This window comes from Corvus cornix, chromosome 1 (genome assembly GCF_000738735.6).
Source record: "Corvus cornix cornix isolate S_Up_H32 chromosome 1, ASM73873v5, whole genome shotgun sequence".
NCBI lineage: Eukaryota > Metazoa > Chordata > Aves > Passeriformes > Corvidae > Corvus > Corvus cornix.
The window spans coordinates 14,959,026-14,979,652 of record NC_046332.1 but is presented as its reverse complement, the minus strand read 5'-3'; the positions used below and the strand labels follow the sequence as shown (position 1 = coordinate 14,979,652).

The 20,627-nt window shown below is 43.0% G+C and overlaps 1 protein-coding gene across 1 annotated transcript; it reads left to right on the top strand.

Moving 5' to 3' along the window:
• The first annotated feature begins 7,358 nt into the window (after positions 1-7,358).
• On the top strand, positions 7,359-18,435 carry MRPL39 (mitochondrial ribosomal protein L39). Its single transcript, XM_010395736.2, has 10 exons — positions 7,359-7,457; positions 8,732-8,938; positions 9,166-9,305; positions 9,923-10,022; positions 11,322-11,389; positions 12,598-12,710; positions 14,246-14,311; positions 15,502-15,655; positions 16,664-16,711; positions 17,397-18,435. Exons 1-10 carry the CDS (start codon positions 7,415-7,417, stop codon positions 17,496-17,498), a joined length of 1,041 nt encoding a protein of 346 aa, XP_010394038.1. The 5' UTR covers positions 7,359-7,414; the 3' UTR covers positions 17,499-18,435.
• The last annotated feature ends 2,192 nt before the right edge of the window (positions 18,436-20,627 follow it).

The window sequence follows — 20,627 nt, the reverse complement described above, 5'->3', positions numbered from 1 at the left end:
ACTTGACAGGAGGGTGTAGCCAGAGTTGTGCCAGGGGAGATTCAAGTTGGATACTAGGAAAAATTTCTTCACAGAAAGGGTTGTAAAGCATTGGAACAGGCTGCACAGGGAAGTGGTGGAAGTGTTCAGAAAATGAGTAGATGTGGTACTTTGTGATATGGTTTAGTGGATGTGGTGGGATTCAGTTAAAGTTTGGACTTGATGGTCTTGGAGGACTTTTCTAACTTTAATGATTCCATGATTCTGTAATTCTATGGTGTTATGAAGAATATACCTCTTAAGATGCTGTTACACTGCACATTGTCTTATTGTTGCTTCTGGCCATGGATTACTGTTCTCACTTCGCTTGTGCATGGAAATTAATATAAGAAATAATATGAATCGTGAATAAAACATCTTTCAGCAGTACTGATCTGTAGTGGTGTAAGGTTTTATTATGTTTTTGTATGCTCTCTGTACCCCACATGGTTTATCCCTATCCCTCCCCTGACCTCTATTCCCAGTTGGTATACCCCAAATCCTAGCCGGTCCTACAGTGCTCCCTACATAGTTGTTCTCCTCCCCTTGTTCCCCATCAATCACCCAGACTCCTCCTGTTATTTCCGAAAGTTCGGTGTCCATCACCTAAGCCCTCCCTGTTTATCCTTATACGGTCCTTGTCAATCCCCTGAGATCCTGCCCCTTCTGATACCTCCCCTCTGGAAATCCCCGAAACCTCGTCGTCCCATTGGGGCATGTGATCCCTTTCCCTCCACCCCTTAAGACTATTGATCCACGTGAATGTCTATCCCTGTTCATATCCCTCCCCCAAAGACCCCTATTGGTCCCCTGTTGGGCCATCCCCCTTGTAACACCTCCCTTTATAAGTTGTTGCACAGATCTGGTCGGTGCTTGTGCTCCTTGGACTCCTTTTGGCCAATAAACTTGAAACTGTGTCCACAGACAAGCCTCCCCGCAACTTCGTATCTTCTCCCTAGTCAGGGCTGCTGACGGCCACAGCACCTGGGGCTTCAGCTCCCCTGGGCAGAGCTGAACCCCAGAGGAGCAGCTTTAAAGCCGTGCGCCTTCGGCTGCTCACCACTCCTGCCACACACCGCTGGAGCTAGCTTGGGCTGTGGTCAGTAGCAGTCACTGCGACACTGATCCTGTAATTTGTATCACTTCAGTGACCTTGTGTTCAGTTCCTTGTACAATGCTGCTATAGTTGTTTACCTAGAGGATGAGCAGTGAGAAACAGCCAAGAATATCAAAGGGAGGCACAGGAATTTTTAAGCCAGTTTTACTTTTGAAGCAATCTGTAAGTGAGCTCAGAGCTGGCTTTGGGACCAGGAGGGTGATAAATGGTCACTGTTTGATGCTTACACACTCCTGTTGGGTCACATACCATGGCGTAAGAGCAATTACAGGGTTCCTGTTGCTTCAGAGGGCAACCTCGTATTTTCTGACCATTATAAAATAATAGACATGCTTTTCCTGAAAATTAAAAGGGCTTTATGAAGACCGGTAGGTTGTAATTATTCTTGGACAGTTCTGCTGCCCATCTCTTCTCTGTGCTCAGTGTTGTGACATGTCAAAAGCCACTGGACTTCAGTAAAACCCTTCCCAGAGTACTTGTCAGTTGGAAGGCATTTTTCTTTGGGCATTGAGGGATCAACAGCTGGGCTGCCCACACTCCTTTGGATGCAGCCCAGGACACAGTTGGCTTTCTGGGCTATGAGCACTCACTGCCAGCTCATGTTCAGTTTTTCATCAACCATCACCCCCAAGTCCTTCTCTACAAAGCTGCTCTCTGTTGGAATTGTAAAAGGACGAGAGCCCGGGGATCCCAGCAGGGGGGAGGAATGCAGCCCAAAACCAATGTGGTTGATAAGCGCAAAACTCCGTTTATTAGCAATCCAAAGGCACTTATATAGTATACCAGCTTGTTAACTCCTAAGTGGCTTAAAGCTTATCAAAGCACATTTCTACTTCTACATAATTGGACTTACATTGGCAAGCTTCCTGGTCAGTACATCTTACCAGGACAGCTGCATCGTTTCAAAACTCCCTCTTTATTCCCAGCCCTGCTTGTTTTCTTCACACACAGGGAACTTCACTTTCCCATGGAGAGTTTTTTCTCACACACAGGCCTTTTGCTTCTAGGCCTATTGCTTGTACAGTCCTTCTATTGATCCCATAATTCTATCAATGATCCATGCCCCTGATCCTTTAATAATTGCAACAGCTCTCAATGAACCCTGTGTGGAATTTCCAGCACCTTTGGATGTATTTTGATTTTCTTTGCGGGGTACAGCTTTGCACTGTCATTCTGTTGGCAGAGGATAACCAAAGCGCAGATGACCTTGCTCCTCCAGTAGTCTTCAGTGTGTTACAAATCCCAGATTTTTTTTTAATCTACATTGTGCTTCCAGAGTCACACCAAACAAGTAAAAGGAGGGAGCAGATATCCTACCATCATTTTTTCTGAAGATTCAGCTGAATAAAAAGTTGCAAATGCTTGTACAAAAGAAGGTTTAGAGACTAGGAAGTGCCAGTTTAAAACAGATAGGTATAATAAAGTGTATTAAATAGGATTTTACTCCTGTCATTCAATACTCCCTCAGAGTGACAGAACAGGGTTTGTTTCTGTCTCTCATTCTCTGAACATTCTGCATTTATTTACTTATAGAATGAAAGTGTTGTTTTATACCCTACACTAGTAACGTTGTTTTGCTTATGTTTTTCAAGCATTTAAACCAAACTAATTATGTCATGTGATCAGTGACTGCATATGATTCCTTGAGTTAATAGGAGAAATGGTGTAGTTGAACTGTAATTACACAAATATTAGCAGCATCATTCTAAGTAACTTGTATTTAACTCATTTTAAAAATGAGGAAGCAGGATGATTGACTTGCTGAAATTCTTAACTTATCAAATAATGTAATGAAAGGCACCAAGAGCTACCATACTCACACCCCTAGTTTTCTGGATGAGAGCCCAGGTGAACAGGGAAGTCAGTGCCAGGTACCAAACCAAGGGGACCCAGCTGTCCCACTGCTCCACTGATGTGTTTCCACAGTGAAAATTCCATGCCTTTTATTTTTTTGATGCTGAGTTTAGTTACATGCTTTAGCTCTTAATGGCACTAATTCAGTGTAACTGTCTGACATTGGCCTCATGATGGCCACTGTTACACCATTGCCAAGTGAGGATTGCAATGAAGACCATCATCAGCTAAATTGTAAAGCATCAAAATGATTTATTTCACAAATTTATTAAGTTTTAATGTGAACCATGGTTTTCCTACATGGGCAGCAGCTAGTTTCTGCTTGGGTTCAATCTTTTGGGGAGGAAGGACAGTTGGGAGGTGTGAGGGGTTGGCCTTGGCTGGACACCAAGTGCTCCCCAAAACCACTTCTATCACTCCTCTCCTCAACTGGACAGGGAAGAGAAAATATAGTGGAAGGCTCGCAGGTTGAGAGATCATTCACAAATTACCATCACAGGTAAACCAGACTAAACTGAGGAAAGTTCATTTAATTTATTGACAAATAAGAGTAGGGTAGTGAGAAATAAAACCAAGTCTTCCCCCATCTCTCCCTTCTTCCTGGGTTCAACTTCACTCCTGATTTCTCTACCTCCTCCCCCCTCAGTGGCACAGGAGGATGAGGAATGAGGGCTGCAGTCAGTTTGTCACACGTTGTCTCTGCTGCTGCTTGCTTCTCATAAGGAGGACTTACACTTTCGCAGTGTGGGCAGGGGAACCTCTGCTCTGGCACCTGGAGCACCTTCTCCCTCTCCAGCTGCACTGATCTTGGTGTCTGCAGGGCTGTTTCTCTCACACATTCTCACTCCTTCCTTATCTGCCTACAATTGCTGCTGAAGAGTAACTTTTTTCCCTCTTAAATCTGTTATCCCTGAGCACTACCACTATCGCTGATGGCTTGGCCTTGGCCAGCAGTGGGTCTGCCTTAAATCCGGCTGGCATTGGCTCTGTTGGACACCGAGAAAGCTTCTGGCAGCTTCTCACAGAAAAATACAGGGGTGCTCCCCAATAGCCCCCCCGCCCCGCTTCCCAAAGCCTAGCCATGCAAACCCAGTGCAAGTGGGAAGTGTTTGTGAAGGGGAACAGGTGGCAACTGGTGGAGGTACAACATTTTGGGATGATGTTCCTGTCCAGAGTAATGCACAGAACTACTCCCCAGGGCACTGGTCACAGCACCAAGACTGCCAGAGCTCACACAGTGTTTGGGCAAAGCTCTCAGAATCACAGAATCACAGAGTGGGTCAGGTTGGAAGGGACTACCCGGTCCAACCTCCCTGCTCAAGCAGGGTCATCCCAGAGCACATGGCACATGATTGTGTCCAGATGGTTCTGGAATATGTCCAGTGAGGGAGATTCCACAACTTCTCTGGGCAAACATGGTGTGATTCCTGTTGGGGTCCCTTCCCCCCTGCCATGGATCCCTGGGAGATGGGCCCTGGGGGGGAGACACGGGGTTTCCCTGCCCCTGGTCAGTCTCATTCCCCATTGGTTGGTTTGGGTTCCCTGGTGTGGCCAAGGACCCTCGGGTCCCATGACTGCAGAGTTCCTGAGCTGAGCCCCGGCCATGCGGCTGGAGAAATAAACATCTCTGAAACATCTACCACGAATCTGTCCATATATACTTCGTTTCCATGGGACTCCTGGTTTGAAATATGCTTGTTGCAGTAATCCCCGCTGCAACAAACTGGTGGAGGAATGCAAGCAAGATACCGATCCCTGAGGAAGATTCGTGAGTAAAATAACCACTCTAGACCTCTCTCTTCTCACCTTGGTTTGGATATTCTCTCTGGACTATGGAAGAATCGTGGGAAATGTGGCTCTCTGAGCCACAGAAAGAAATGTACCTAGAAGTTAAAGGAATCCTTGAACAACAAAACAGAAAAGTTATGGAACCGGGAGATTTAGAACTTTTTTTTAACTGGCTTTTCAAAAATTTCTCCTATATTTCTCGAGACCTACTTTTTGATATTGAACCTCCTGGATCTTGTCAGGGGTGTTTTTGGGATGAGATCTTGTGGGAAATGAAAGATCAAACAGAACATGTATTAGTGATTGAACCCTTGCGTGGATCCATGGTAGTCAGTGAAGCTATTCAAGAGCATTTATATGGTCCTATTACCCCTAAAGCAAAGGATGGCCATAGTCCCACGGCCGAGGCCGCGCAGCCGCCATCCCTGTGGCACAAGCCGGCGGAAGTGCCTGCACTGGATGTGCCCGGCCCCCTCGGGAGCCCGTGCCTTATCGCAGACCCCATCCCTGTCTCGGGGTCCCCGGCCACGCGACTGCGAGTGAGAGAGCGATGCCGCAGGCGCCGCGGGTGCCGTGGGCCACGAGCAGCCAGGAACTGGAGATTGGCATGGCAGGCCGCTCTGAGCGACTGGCTCGGAGAGCCCTGTGGAGGGAGAAGCGGCGGTTTCCACAGCGACACGAGAAGCCGCGCAGCGCTGAGCCGAAACGGGGCCACACTCAAAGCAGCGTGGAGTTTGCGGAGCGGAACCACTCACAGGCCACGGAGCCAGCGGCGATGGCAACGCGGGGCTGTGCAGAGCCCGGACACGCGCCGGAGCAGCGCCGCTTGGAGAGCGCGGAGCAGAAGCAACGCGGGGGCCCGGCCGAGACGTCGGAGTCAGCGAGGCAGCAGCCACGCGGGACAGGCACCCACGACGAACACGCAAGCATGTGATAGGAAGAGTTATAGCAACGAAAGTCACAGGAACTGTGAAATGGTACAATGTAAAAAACAACTATGGGTTTATAACATGAGATGATACAGGAGAAGATCTATTCATCCATAGAACTGCCATTAAAAGGAATAACCCTAAAAATTACCTGCAAAGTGTAGGAGATGGAGAAGTTGTACAATTTGATATAGTGCAAGGAAAGAAGGGTTTACAAGCAGCAAGTGTTACTGGGCCTGGGGGTATTCCAGTCAAAGGCAGCCGTTATGCAAAAAATTATAAACAATATCCATCCCAGCAATTTCCCTATCCACAGCCTACTTCCCCCTTTTACCCTATACCCAATATGAACCCCTTCCTAAGTTTACCCTATCCCCAGTTTATTCCTAATCCGTTTTTCACCCCATGGCTTCCCTATACAATTCCATTTCCCTACAATTCTTCTCCGATGCTGAGGGGGGGATGAAAAGGGGGAGGGAAGAAATTAAACCGTCTCCTGCCTCAGTTTCCCCACAAAACATGCCCGGAGAGTTCTGTCTCCCTTGTGTCAGCCCTAAGATGCTCCACAGAATCTGTTTGGACATTTAAAAACTCAGGAGGGTGGCTTGTTTTGTCTTGAAACTGTTCTTGTTATGTTTATCCAGTTGTTTTTATTCTCCTTTTATTAAAATAAAACGGGTGAGATGTTGGGGTCCCTTCCCCCCCTGCCATGGAGCCCTGGGAGATGGGCCCTGGGGGGGAGACACGGGGTTTCCCTGCCCCTGCTCAGCTTCATTCCCCATTGGTTGGTTTGGGTTCCCTGATAACGCCAAGGACCCTCGGGTCCCATGACTGGGGAGTTCCTGAGCTGAGCCCCGGCCATGCGGCTGGAGAAATAAACATCTCTGAAACATCTACCACGAATCTGTCCATATATACTTCGTTTCCACAGGACTCCTGGTTTGAAATATGCTTGTTGCAGTAATCCCCGCTGCAACAGATTCCACAACCTCTTTCTCAGGCGCACAGTGGTGGGATTCTTGGGGTTGTCCTGTGCAGGGTCAGGAGCTGGACTACAATCACAGTCACAGATTCACAGAATGGTTTGGGTTGGAAGGGACCTTAGAGATCATCTCGTTCCAACCCCTTGCCACGGATAGAGACACCTTCCACTAGACCAGGTTGCTCCAAGCCCCATCCGATCTGGCCTTGAACACTTCCAGGGATGAGGCAGCCACAGCTTCTCTGGGCAACGTGTACCAGGGCCTCACCACCCTCACAGGGAAGAATTTCTTCCTTATATCTAATCTAAACCTATGCTCCCATGTCCTTCCTGTGCTGGGACCCCAGAGCTGGATGCAGCACTGCAGGTGGGGTCTCAGCAGAGCGGGGCAGAGGGGCAGAATCCCCTCCCTGCCCTGCTGCCCACGGGGCTTTGGATGCAGCCCAGCACACGGGGGTTTTCTGGGCTCCTAGTACACACGGCCGGGGCATGTCCAGCCTCTCACCCACCAGGATGAGATCTCCCGATGATCGTTGTGGGTCTCTTCCAACGCAGAATACATTCTGTGGCTCTGAGTTGTGCCGGGGCTGCTGAAGGGAGCGGTGACAGCCGAGGCCCGGGCGGCTCCTGCCGCCCGGCGGCGGCGCGCAGAGCGGCGGCGGAACCGCGCGGTCCTTGCCGGCGTTTCCGGCGGAGCTGGGGAGGTGGCACCCTGGCGGTGTGAACATGGCGGGGCCGTGGGCCGCTCGCGAGCTGCGGGCCGGAAGCCGTGAGTGCGGGAGGGAGCCGGCGGGAGCCGTGAGTGCGGGAGGGAGCCGGGAGCCGTGAGTGTGGGACCGGGCCGAGCTCCGGCTCGTACTGCGGCGGTGCCTTCAGGGGCTGAGGTGCCGTTATTAGGCCGCAGGGGAGTTGGCCTGTCTGAGGGAAGGGCCTCTGCAGTCAGGGAGCGACATTAACCTTTGCATAGAACCACAGAGTAGCTGGGGTTGGAAGGGACTTCTGGAGATCATCCAGTCCAACCCCCTGCCGGGGCAGGGTCACTACCAGCAGGTGACACAGGAACGGTGTTCAGGTCCTGGTGGATTTGGAATGTCTCCCGGGAGAGAGACTCCACACTCTCCCAGGGCAGCTTATTCCAGTGCAGTGCCCCTCTCCACGGAAAGAAGTTCTTCGTCATGTTGAAGTGAAACTTCTTGTGTTTTAGTTTATGGTCATTGTTTCTCCTCCTGTTGCTGTTCACCACTGAAAGGAATCTGGCACCAACCCCTTGGCACCCGCCTTTGAGATATTTATATACATTAATGAGATCCCCTCGCAGTCTTCTGCAAACTAAACAGGCCCAGCTCCCGCGGTCTCTCCTCATAAGAGAGATGCCCGAGACCCCTCATAATCTTTTTGATCTCTTTTGTTGCCTCAGAGTATCCTGTTGTCACTTCGTGCAGGCAATGTAGGGGCCCAGCATGGTCACTTGCTGGAGCTGCATAAGTGCTACCTTGTATATATTGAGACAGACAGGTGGGTGATCAGCAGTGTTGTAGAAACCAACACCTTATAGAGAGGTTTTGAAAACTCAGAACGCATCACAGAATGGTTGAGGTTGGAAGGGACCACAGTGGGTCATCTGGTCCAACCTCTCTGCTCAAGTAGGATCTTCCCAGAGCACATGGGACAGGATTGTATCCAGATGGTTCTGAAACATCTCCAGTGAGAGAGACTCCACACCCTCTCTGGGCAATCTGTTCCAGTGCTCGGTCACTGCACGGTAAAGAAGTTCTTCCTCGTGTTCACGTAGAACTTCCTGCCCATCTGTTTCTGCCCATTGCCCCATGCCCCATGGGCACCACCGAGCAGAGCCTGGTCCATGCTCTGACCCCTCCCTTCAGACACTGAGAGATATGGATGAATTCCCCTCTCAGTCATCTCTCAAGGCTGAACAGGCCCAGCTCCCTCAGCCTTTCCTCATAAGAGGGATGCTCTGCTGGACGCACCCCAGGATTGCTTACTCTAGGAATATTGCTTACTTGGTATCTCTCCTATCACCAGGGTACATCTCCACACCAGCTTTCTCTCAGCTGACACGTGAGGAGGTGGTTCGGATGCGTAACGAGCTCTTCACCAAAGAGAAAGAGAGACAATTGTCTCTTCACCCACGGATTGAGAAAATCAAAGTGAAATACACTGGGAAGTCGCACCCTGGTAGTGTGTTTGTCATGAACAAGGCTCTCTCTACGCCATACAACTGTGCCATGCGTAAGTGGATGGACTCCTGAACTAGCCCCTCATGGTGAATGTTGTGCTGCCAATTGAAGTAGAAACAGTTAATTTTTGGAGGTTTTTTTCACAGTTCGTCTTTCCAATTCATTTATAAATATGAAACTTGCAGTTTGTTGTTACGTATGCAGCAGTATGAACTGCAGATCCTGAGAAATGTGGTTAATAACTGTCTAATACTTCAGGGTTTTTTTTACTTTCTTTAGATTTAAGTGAATGGCACTGCAAGAAATCTGTTCTGGCTGTTGTGGATGGCGAAATCTGGGACATGTACAGACCCTTGACCAAATCATGTGAAATTCAGTTCCTTACCTTCAAAGATGAAGATCCAGAGGAAGTAAACAAGGTAAGTTATTATCTTATTCCATTGTAGGTGACCCTGGTTCTCTGTACCTTGCCTCATTGCAGGTGGCCCTGATTATGACCGCTTGAATCTATGTGCACCTTTCAGTTCCATGCCTTTCTTGCTTTCTTTGTTGTCATTAAAGTTCAGACATTTTTAATGTCTTTTTAATGGTGCATCATGGCTATCATTAGCTGGACCAGCATGTGGGCTAGGTGAATTGTTGGCATTCCTTTCAATTGTAATTGTAAATATCTCCAGGGTTACATCTGGCTTGCATTCTAAGTGCAGTTTTGATTTTTTAAATTTGATTCTGTTTGGAGAATCATCTCTGGATAGAAGTTTAAATACTAAAGACAGTAATCATAGCATCATGGAAAAGCTTGGGTTGGAAGGGACATTAAAAGCTCATCCAGTTCCACCCCCTGCCATGGGCAGGGACACCTTCCACTAGACCAGGTTGCTCATAGCCCTGTCCAGCCTGTCCTTGAACACTTCCAGAGGTGGAATGCTTGGATTGGCAGCTAGGTTTCTGCATCATCCAGTTGAGTTTTGGGGGTTTTTTTTTGGAATAATCAGCTTCTAGGCAATAAATCCATGTTCTGCAATTTTCTTCGCAGGCGTATTGGCGTTCCTGTGCCATGATCATGGCATGTGTGCTAAAGCGAGCGTTCAAGGATGAATACTCAGTCAACCTAGTTAAAGCTCCAGAAGTGCCAGGTGATAAAAGTGTTTTGTATTGATTGTCTTTTGCTGCTTCTTAAGTGAGTGTTTAGTAACCAAACTTAGAAAAAAATCAGAGGCTCCTTTTCCAATGATTGATAGTACTTAGCATTGATACGTGTATTACACATTATTATAGTTGCCTTTAATTTATAATAACCACGCTAAAACCAATTTTGTTATCAATGTTCAGAAAACTGGTCCATGTGGCCACTGGGTTTCAGACCACTTAGGATTTCATAGCTGAAATTAGTAACTAAACTTCTGTATTGTGAAGTGTCATGAGCAAGGTTTCTAGATGTGATGTGACATGTTTCTGTGGAATTTGTTCTAATAACTGCATAGACTTGTCCAGCACTTGAGTTACTAAAAATTACAATGTCTACACCAAATTGGAAGATTATTGAGGTACAAACAAGCTTAGTAACGACTTGTGCTCATCTGTGATCTGATTTAAGATTTAGAAAAGTGAGAAAATGCACAACAGAGGAGGTCGTTTCAATAACAAAGCCTGCATATTTATGCCTTTAATATATGAGAAGCTTGGTTGCTGGTCACGTGGAGTGCTGTATCTGCTTCTCTTTTTAGCAATTTCAGCATTTGTTATGATTGATAAATACAGGTAAATATTTCAGTTCTACCAGAATTCGGAATAATCTTGGATGTACTCAGCTATATCATTATACTGTATGTATAGAAATAGTGTGAGCTTACTGGGTTCTCATAGATTTGATTTCTAAATAGCCATAGCTGAATATACACAAAAGAATGTTCTAAAAACTATCAGAGAAATTTGTGTTGCTTTTACCAGAAGTTGGTGCCATGCTTGTGTCATGGATAAACATTTTACTTCAGCTCTAATATTGTCTTATTTCTCTATGGAATAAATTCCTCTTTATATTTAATAGTTCGCATTTATTGCATGAAGCATACAATGGAAAAACTGTGAAGTATTTTTAAAGTGAGTGGTTTTGGTTTTTTCCAGCAGTGTTAGATGCAGTTTTGTGAAGCAGTGTATCTTTTCCTCTCTTTTCTGGGATTCTATTATACTGACATTGCATTCAAACTCCTTTCAAACTATTTTTTCATTCAGTGAAGTGAAAGGAAATTAAAACAACCCAAGTTCAATCTGCCATTTTATAGTATAATCAGAGTTGAAAACTTTTGTTTTATGATGAATTTCTAAAGATAATTCTGTTTTTCTTCTCGTTCATTTTGGTGTAAGAATATAATGTGACTGTGAAATACATACTTTGTTACAAACATGAGTATTTTTTCTTTGGATTGGAATTACAGTGATCTCTGGAGCTTTCTGTTATGATGTAGTTTTGGACAATAAACTGAATGACTGGAAACCAGCAAAGGTAAGCACTTTTCAATCGTAAGCCCAAAAACTTGTATAGCTTGTGTCCTTGTCCAGTTGTTCTTTTTTAATAGGGGAGAAGGGACAGAGCTTTTTTTCCCTTTTAGTTACTACACATCAGGAGTACTCTTTGGGAGCTGATCTCAATTTACCACACACTGGTTCTATGGCAGGGTGCCCTCAGAGTTCCTTTCAGATGAAACTAAACCTTGAGCTTCTTCCACATGCTTGCAGGCTTTAGGTTTGTGGGGCTACAGAAAATTCTAGTCTGGAGTACAATTTCAGAAACAGTTGATGAGGCTGTTGGGACCTCAGTGCCATCTTTGTTACTGTACAGATCTGTTCCTCCTCAACTGCTCTTGTTTGGTAATATAGATGCAGCCACAATCTTTGTGAGAGTAGAGCCTCTGAAAATGAAAGTGTGTATAAGGTGCGTATTTTTTGGTGGTTTACAGCAGAATCAGTTTGTTGTTGAATAAAACCTGTGAGCACATTCAGCTGCATCTCTCCTTAATAGCTTGCTTATATTTCATGCTCTGCAGTTAATCTAATAATATGAATACTCTGAATCTCAGAACTGTTTGTGATCACAAATGTTTTACCCATCTGGTGCCCATTCTTGTTCTTGTGCCCAAGAACCAGAATTTTTCTTCAATGTGATCTTGTAGCTGAAGTAATTTATTTAGAAATATTTTCTACATGACATAATAAATGTAATTTCACCTCATAACAATTGCTTATTTACTAGTAAATCTGAGTTATGCAGAACTTCAGATTCTGGTCCAAGGGGACCAATTCTTATTTATTAAATATTCAGTACCCTTTTTACACTTTCATCTATCACAGTAGAGCTTATTTGTAAATGAGGACACCACTGTGGGAGACAAGATATATAGATGAGTATTTAACAGTAGCAAGGCTGTGTGTGTAGTACCATGTAGGGAAAACCTGGTCAGTTTAATTAATATATATTGTTTTCGATGGAAAATTGCCTATTGACTTGACTGGACATGGAATCTGTCCATTAAAACAGTGATGATCTGTGGCACTCTTATGACAATAGCAAGACAGTCCTACAGTAAAATTGCTGTATTTAGGGTTTATAGTAGATGATCTTTGTTGTTTTGACTAATGTTTAGTATTTGCTGTTCTTTATCTGTTCACTACAGTTGTGAAAAGGTGGTTACAGTTTTTATGTCCTTTTTTTAGGACAACTTCTGTTCTCTTACAAGGGATGCCAAAAAGCTGATCCATCAAGACGTGCCCTTTGAAACACTGCATGTTGAAGCAAAAGTAGCACGTGAAATGTTTCAGCATAACATGTGAGTGTCTGAATTTTCCTTTCTTTCAAAGAGGTAATTAGAAATCAAGTCAAATCTCTGTTTGGTTTTATAAATCTAAAATAAGATGTGACAGGTGAAGTAAGAAGGTACTTTTCCCACTGCTCTGAATGAGCCTGCCTCCATTCTCTTTCCACCAACTTGCTCACACCAACTTACTTAGTTCTTGTTATTCTCCCCAGTGGCCAACACCAGGCACCTTTATTGGATGTAGTTTTGTGACAAACTGAAAGACTAAGACTTCTTTTGCTCACTAGTGAGCTTCAAGATTCCACTACTATTAAATTGAAACTCTGGTGGTTAGCCTTGGCTTGGTAGTTAGTTTCAGCCTTTGCTGAAAGGATTCCATATTTAAAGAAATGTACATTTTTCATGTCCTGGTGTCTTCAAATGAAGATTTGATGAAATGCAGGTTTTGAACTCTGCAGGGGGCAAATGGGTAAAATACTTTGGTCTGTGCTATAAAAAAAGTTTGTTCAAAACCTCCTGTCTTCTTCGCTGAAAAAAATACCTCAGCTCTGTTTTGGGAAAAAAAAATTTCTGGTCCACAGCTTTTTGGCAGGTGGAGAGATGCAGGGGGAAAATGATAAATAATTTATCATTTTGTAAACCAAAATTAAACTACGATGAAGCTCAAGTTGCAAAATAGCAAGTTTTTTAGCTTAATGTTGAGGTGATTTTAATGTGACTTATGGATCATCACCTCCGCTTTGTTGGCTGCACAGACAGCAGGTGGGAGCTCACTTTTGATGGTACCTTTAGATATTGCGTAGAGAAAGCACAGAGAACGCTTTGCTGTATTGTAGGTGACCAGCTGTTGAGGAGTACACATTGCATAAAATCAGTTTAGGTGGTCAGATGGTGTCTTCTAGTCTTACAGGTGACTTGAAAAACTCTCGTTTGTAGTAGTAGGTTCATTGTATCTTTCTGAATAAAACTCTGCTGTGGGAGCATGGCCCTCCTATAATAGACTGGAATCGATATTTCAATAGGAAGGGACCTACAACAACTGCCTAGTTCAGCTGCCTGACCGATGTGGGTTTGACAAGTTACAGCAAGTTACAGCATTGCCCAGATGCCTCTTAATCAGTGACAGGCTTGGGGCATCGACCACCTCTCCAAGAAGCCTGTTCAGTGTTTGAGTACCATCTCCTAAGGAAAAGCTTCCTAGTGTCTGGTCTGAACCACCTCCCGCACAACATTGAACCATTCCCAAACATCATGTCTCAGGATCCCATGTTGACTGTGCCTGATGATTGCATTATTTTTAAAGTGTCTTTCAGTAGTGCTCAGTATAATCTCCATAATTTTTTCATGAAAAATGTTGACTAACATCTCTGTTAATGAAGCATGTCAATATGTGTTATCACTAGGAATTTAAACCAGTCTCAAAGCTCACATAAACATAAGCATGATTTTTAGGAATTTTAAATGAATTAAATTAATTTCTGAACTGTTCTTATAAGTACTAGGTGTTAAAGGTGAGGATTTTTAAAATAATTTTTTTTCTTGTCCAGATACAAAATGGAGATGATAGAAAGAAAAGCTTCTCAGAATATGGAAGGAATTGTGATGTTACATAGGTAAGCAAAACTGAACTCCTATTCTGTAATGATTCACTGAAATATTTGACTATATTGCAAGTACTCTCTGCAAGTGAGAAGAGCAAGTTACTTGTGATGGCTTATAAAGATCACTTGTATTCATTACTGTCTGCGGTCTGTCTTAAGATGCTTGGGTTGGTTTGCTTGCTTGTTGTTTTTAATACAACTGTTATTTTGTGATACTTTGTAATACTACATTTCTGTTTCTTTTTATGTTAAGGGTGGTAAATGCCAGAGAAGTCTTACTGCTTTCAGTGCTTTTACATGAAAACTAAATAAATCTCTACAGTTTGACAGGTTAAATAAAATACAAACCAAATACTTGTTTGAAAACAAGTGTTAGCATTGTATAATGGATTTTTCCTTTTCAAAGTTGTCAAGATTTTCCTAACTTGCAAGTTACTGCTTTGTAGTGGCGGAGATGGGAATAGAACAGCTTGTTGGGATACAGTGTAAGACACAGAGTTCTTAGTCTGGAGGCAGGAGTTTGTGTTGTATCTCATGCAATTAAAAGAATTTCTCTCTATCTTAGGCTGTTGTAGGATATTCAGTTTTCTAGATGTCTAAAGAGTTCCTCATTTGTCCACATCTGTCTAAAGGAACAGATGTCTTTGCAGTGATGGTTCTTGAAATTTTAGAACAATGTTGTGTCATTCTTTCCTTCTTTCCACTCTGGTTTGCTCAGTAAAGGGGAAAGTGGGCTTACCTATTGATTTCTGGGAGAGGTTTGTTCTGAGTATTTCTTTGCTGTCTCTCTTTTCTTAATTGATTTGCAGTTTTCCAAGAACTGAAAGGGAAATAACTGTGCAGGTTGTAAACACTGTACTGTGGAAAGTAGGTGGTCTTGGAGACAAATCTTTTGCTGGTGAATGACAGTTATCCCAGTTTTAGAGCCAACATGGCATCAAGGACTTTTTAAACCTAAGATCCTTTCCTAGACTTGAAGTTTAAGTTTCCTAAGTTCATTTAAGGAAATTGTGTGACCTATACTTTTGGTTTAGGAAACTTAAAAATGCTGAGCTGGGGATTTGTTTAGATTTGGTTAGCGATTTGTGTGGATTTTCTTTCTGTTGATTGGAATTTGCTAATCAAAAATAAAACCTAATCTCATTGTACTTCACTTCAAATATATTTGACATCTAGGCTGGGGTTTTTTTTCATCCCCCCAGGTTTGGTGACTTTGTAGATGTTAGTGAAGGTCCTCATATTCCAAGGACAAGTTTCTGTTTCCAGTATGAGATAACGGCAGCCCATAATCTTCAGACTGACCAGTCTGAATTGATGAGGAGATTCCAGGGTGTGTCCTTGCCAGTCCATTTGAAGGTAAGTAATCCATTTTTCACACGTTTTCCTTCCTTAATTTAGAACATTTTGCCTATGTTCCCATCTTTGTTAGCTGCTGTGTTGGCAGCTAAACGGAATTCAGAATTGGGAGCAGTAGAAAGGGAGGGCCCCGATGATGACTGTGTTGGATATTTGGGGTTCATTTTCCTGAAACTGTTGTGGATATGCAGTCAGAACTAGAAAAGTTTTCATCAGAGGGCCCATGATGTTATTTTTCAGTATGGAAAGCGTTGTTTCGGCTATGTAATTTCTGTGTGGATATTTCATTCTGCTTGCCTAAGTTGTGCATGCCAGTCTTCTGGCATCAAGGCTACTGACTGCTTAAAAGAGCAGAACTTTGTATTTATACTCATGATAAATACACCATTCAAAGAATTTCATTACACCAAAGTAAAATGCAGCAACAACAAAAAAAAATCCTAGCTCTAATGAGTCTTAAACAAAGGCTTTGCTGAATGGAAGGTGGGGGCAGGAGTCTTTTTTCCTGTTCCTGTTGACTTACATGATTTTGACCTTATGGTCTAGCACAGGTACTACTGTCTTAGTTGGGGAAGTTTTCAAGGGTTCCTCAGCTCATCTCTGTGTTCCCTTCCTAAGCATAATTCCCATTTTTGTCAATTAACCCCTCAAGGATTCCACACAGTGGATGAATCATAGAACCATAGAATGGTTTGGGTTAGAAGGGACCTTAAAGTTCATCCAGTTCCAATTCCCCTTCCATGGGCAGGGACACCTTCCACTGGACCAGGTTGCTCAGAGCTCCATCCAACCTGGCTGTGAACACTTCTGGGGGTGGGGCATGTAATGGGTAGACATTTATTCAAGTCCCCCACGTGAATATGGGCAATTGGACACCAAAATTGGAAGTTGTGGCATTTGAACTGGGCATTATTATTGTTTTGTGCCATCATTTCTAGACATTTGTCAGAATCTATTCTATGATTATTTTTTACCTCTGCTAACATCCTTTAATGACATTTCACACAGGCTCACCACACTGTGTGGCACAAACTGCTGGAAAGATCAAAGAGGCTGGTAAGTCTCCCTAGTGAAATACAGGTTACCAAATACAAAGGAGGACAATTTGAATGATTAGGGGTAGGTAGTATACTCAAGAACTTATCTTTAGGAATGGAAATATTCACAGGTGAACAGAAATCAGAAATCTAACTGCTTGTTTAGTAGAGGACATGGTAGCACTCTTTCTGAGGTTTGTTATTAAAATGCATCGTGCCATTTAAAAAAACCCCATATACTATTTGATCGATATGATTTGTACAATTAAAAATATTTTAAGGTAAATGGAACTTATAAAATTATTATTAATAAATGTTATAAAATATTATAAGCCACATATAACCAAATAACCACTACCAGTACATGTTTAAACATAGGAAGTCTTTGTAAAAATTAAACAGCGGCTGTTTTAGAGCCTTCAGATCAAAAATTTTACTTACTTATTTGGCAAGAGACAGAAAAAAAAAGTACTTTATGTCTTCCAAAACTTGTTAGCCAAGGATGTGTTCTGAGCCTGCCCCATGACATCTTCCCTGAACTTAGTTTGAATATTCTTGTATTCAGGTTGTTTAATTTTGGAGGAGATGATAGTCTGTGTACGTTGTCCTTTCCTATCACAGTGACAGTATGAGGGGAGGATTTTCAGGATCAAGGAGAGTGAAATAATTTTTAAAAATCTAACAAAATTGATATCTTTCTGCAGGTCACTGAAGAAGAATATTTGGAAGCAGCAGAACGTCTTGAGGCAAAAGATGGAACTGAAGAAAAAGATGGAACTGAAGAAGGAAAAACTGTATCAATTTAAATTAAGTTGAACCTCTAAATGTACATAATAAAATGTATATTTTTACATGACTTGTTTGTGCCTCATACAAAAATTAATTTGAATTCTGTGACCTAAATCATAGATAAGTATAGACACAGGTATACATGAGATGTTTCAGTCCACTTAAAAGGTTTCCTTAAAGAAAAAAAGGGCAGGGAGAGGGAAGGGAATGTTTTATCTGCAATAACTTGCAAGTTGCCCCTGTCCTTATCTTGACAACAGTAATTGCATGTGTCCATCCATATGTTGTTGCCTACTGCAACTGAAACGACAACTGAGACGAGTAGTATCTTAAAAAGATACCCTTAGAGGTATGTAAAGGTGTAATTGTCATTGTTTTACCAATACAAAAATAGCAGAATGTAAAAGCCAGAAAGTTCTTGGAGTTTAATGATTTCTTTCTGCTGCACAAGTGCAGTTAAAGATCATTTTCCAGAATAATACCAAGAATGTAGTTCATTACTTGCATCCCCAGTGTAGTAAGATTTATTATGCATTTTCTTTCTTTTATATTTAAATATGATGACTTCAATTAAATTTCACAAGGGAATTTTGTTAGATGGTGTTTTCTGACATTTTGTATTTTCATTTCTAACTCATTAGACTTGTTCTTACTATACCAGAGGAGATTTTTATTACTTTTTGAAGTGCACATATTTTCTCTGAATTTTATGCCAATTATTATTTTTACCATTAACTGCATCACATGGTTTCTAATCAGTTGACACCACAGTTTTGTGAGAGCAGGGTAGTATTCAATAAAATACAATTAGGTATAACCCATGCTTTCTCAGGATACTAGGAAAACTGACGTTTTTTTCTCCTCTTGATTAATGATGCGGAGGACTTTTTATAATGGTATCAGATGCTTGTTTTTTTGAAATAAAATTGTGAATTAAAGTTTATCTTCAAAGTACACATACGCATTTAGACATTCTATATATTTTCATTAAACCAAACTTGCCAGAGTGTACTTTAGCTTTGAACCTCTTCTTCTGTTGCTGTTGAAGAAGCAGGCATTCTTGTCTTGAGAAACACAAAAATTTGCTGTTTGTGTTGGTTTCTGGGTTGTGGGTTTGGTTTTTTTTTCAGTTTTGGTTGGTTGGTTGGTTTTTGTTTGTTGTTTAATGCCATACTTGCCATCTCTGATTAACCCAAGACTGGTGAAATTTTGCCATCTGAATTTTGGGATCCAATCCAGGTGGTCTGTTTTGGATCTTAAGCTTGTTCTATTACAACCCACAGAGTCCCCTGATGTCTACTTGCTATTTTGGGTATCCAGTTCAGAATTCCTCCTAGATTCCACCAGCTGTAGAGAAATGTGAGAGTGCTACTATCCCTTAGGAATATACCTTTTTTAACTCTAGCTGGAATTTCAGAGCTTTTCTGGTATGTTCTTTTTTGTGGGGAGTGGTGGGAGGGGTTTTTTTGTTTGTTTATGTTTGGGGTTTGAGTTTTTTTCGTTGGAGGAGCAGAGAAGTCACCCCACAGGTGAATCCCCACAAAAGGGACTTTTGCAAGTGCGCGTGACTACAATACCAAAAATGCTGTTGAGGTCTGTATTAGACCCTTCCCTAGAGGTCTGTGCATAAAAAGGTGGAAGTTCAAACTTTTGCAGAACTTGGTACTATTTCACACCTTGACTTCCAAGGGGTCCAGAAGGCAGGTTTTCCTTAGGGAGAGATGTAGCTGGAGGATGCCTTGGGAAAGCACCAGGATTCTCACAGAGAACAGTAACAATTAAGAGAACTGGGCAATAGTGTTCATTTCTTTCTCACCACGGCACATTTTGAAACAGGAATGTAGATTCAAGTCTGTTCTGCCAAAATGGGATTCAGAGCCACATGTGCAGGGGAGAACATGTTTTTTTGGGAGATGGCTCATACGGTATTTTGAGTACTCCCTGCCTGATCTGTATTAAGTGATGGCACTGCTAGAAAAGTCCTGAACATTTCTTGGATGAGCATGAGAACAAGTGGAAGCAGTGCTCAGTGCCCATGGCAGCCACAGAGCAGCAGGGAAATATGACCCTGAGCTCAGGGCCATTTGTCTATTTTACCATTGACTGTTGGTGCATAAAATGCTGAAATTGTCTGCTGAGAGGGCTGTTGTAGCAGCTGGGTTAGAGTAATGTTTCCTTTCTCTTTTTGGCTTAGGTTTTCTGAACTTCAGCTGAACTGCAGCTGAACTGGCTGGCTGTTTGGGGCTGTGCTCTGACACACACCTGCAACTATCAAAGCTATGGAGTTATATAAAATAACAAAATGGCTATGGAAAAGCTCTGGCTGAATGTGGATTCTGGATGTTTGTGCACTGTCCTGCCTACTCTGGGCCCTGGCCCAGTCTTCTCCATTGGAAATAGTCAGAAGACACCATCATTGATCAGTTCAAAAAGAGACAAGAAAGTAGATTCTGTTATTTTCTATACTGAACACTACAGGAAACTGCAGGGATTAGGGGTGGATAGATGATCAAAAGACACTGCAGAATTTAGCCAATTCCTCTTCTTGGCTATTTCTTTTTATTAAATATCTGGGCGTAAAGAGGCAATTTTTACTCAGGAAAAGAACTGCAGAACCAGCTAAAGGTAAGGAAGAATCTAGGAGGACACAATGCTGCGAAGAGTAGGAAGAGGAGGGCGGGGTCACTTACACTGATGTACCTGGACCGAAGATGATACTGGCCAGATTCTGATAAGGAATAAAAATCTTTTTATGGTGAAAGTGGTGAGACACTGGAACACGTTGTTCAGAGAACTTGTGAGTACCTCAGCCTTGGAAATGTTCGAGGTCAGATTGGATGGAGCTTGGTACAACCTGGTCTAGTGGAAGGTGACCCTGCCTGTGGCAGGGGGATTGGAACAAGATGATCTTTAAGGTCCATCTGAACCCAACCCATTCCAGGATTTTATGATGAGAGTGGAAAACATAGGAACTGAAGCCTTCTTCCTTCTTGCACATCTCAGTAGTAGCTTCACAGCTTCTCACACTCAAATTGTTTCTCCTTCTGCGTCTTGTTTTAAAGAGTTGAAACTTTTGATTCTTCCCTTTTGTTTACTGGTATTATCCAAAAAAGGGAAACCTTGTATTTAAGGTTAAAGCTACATAG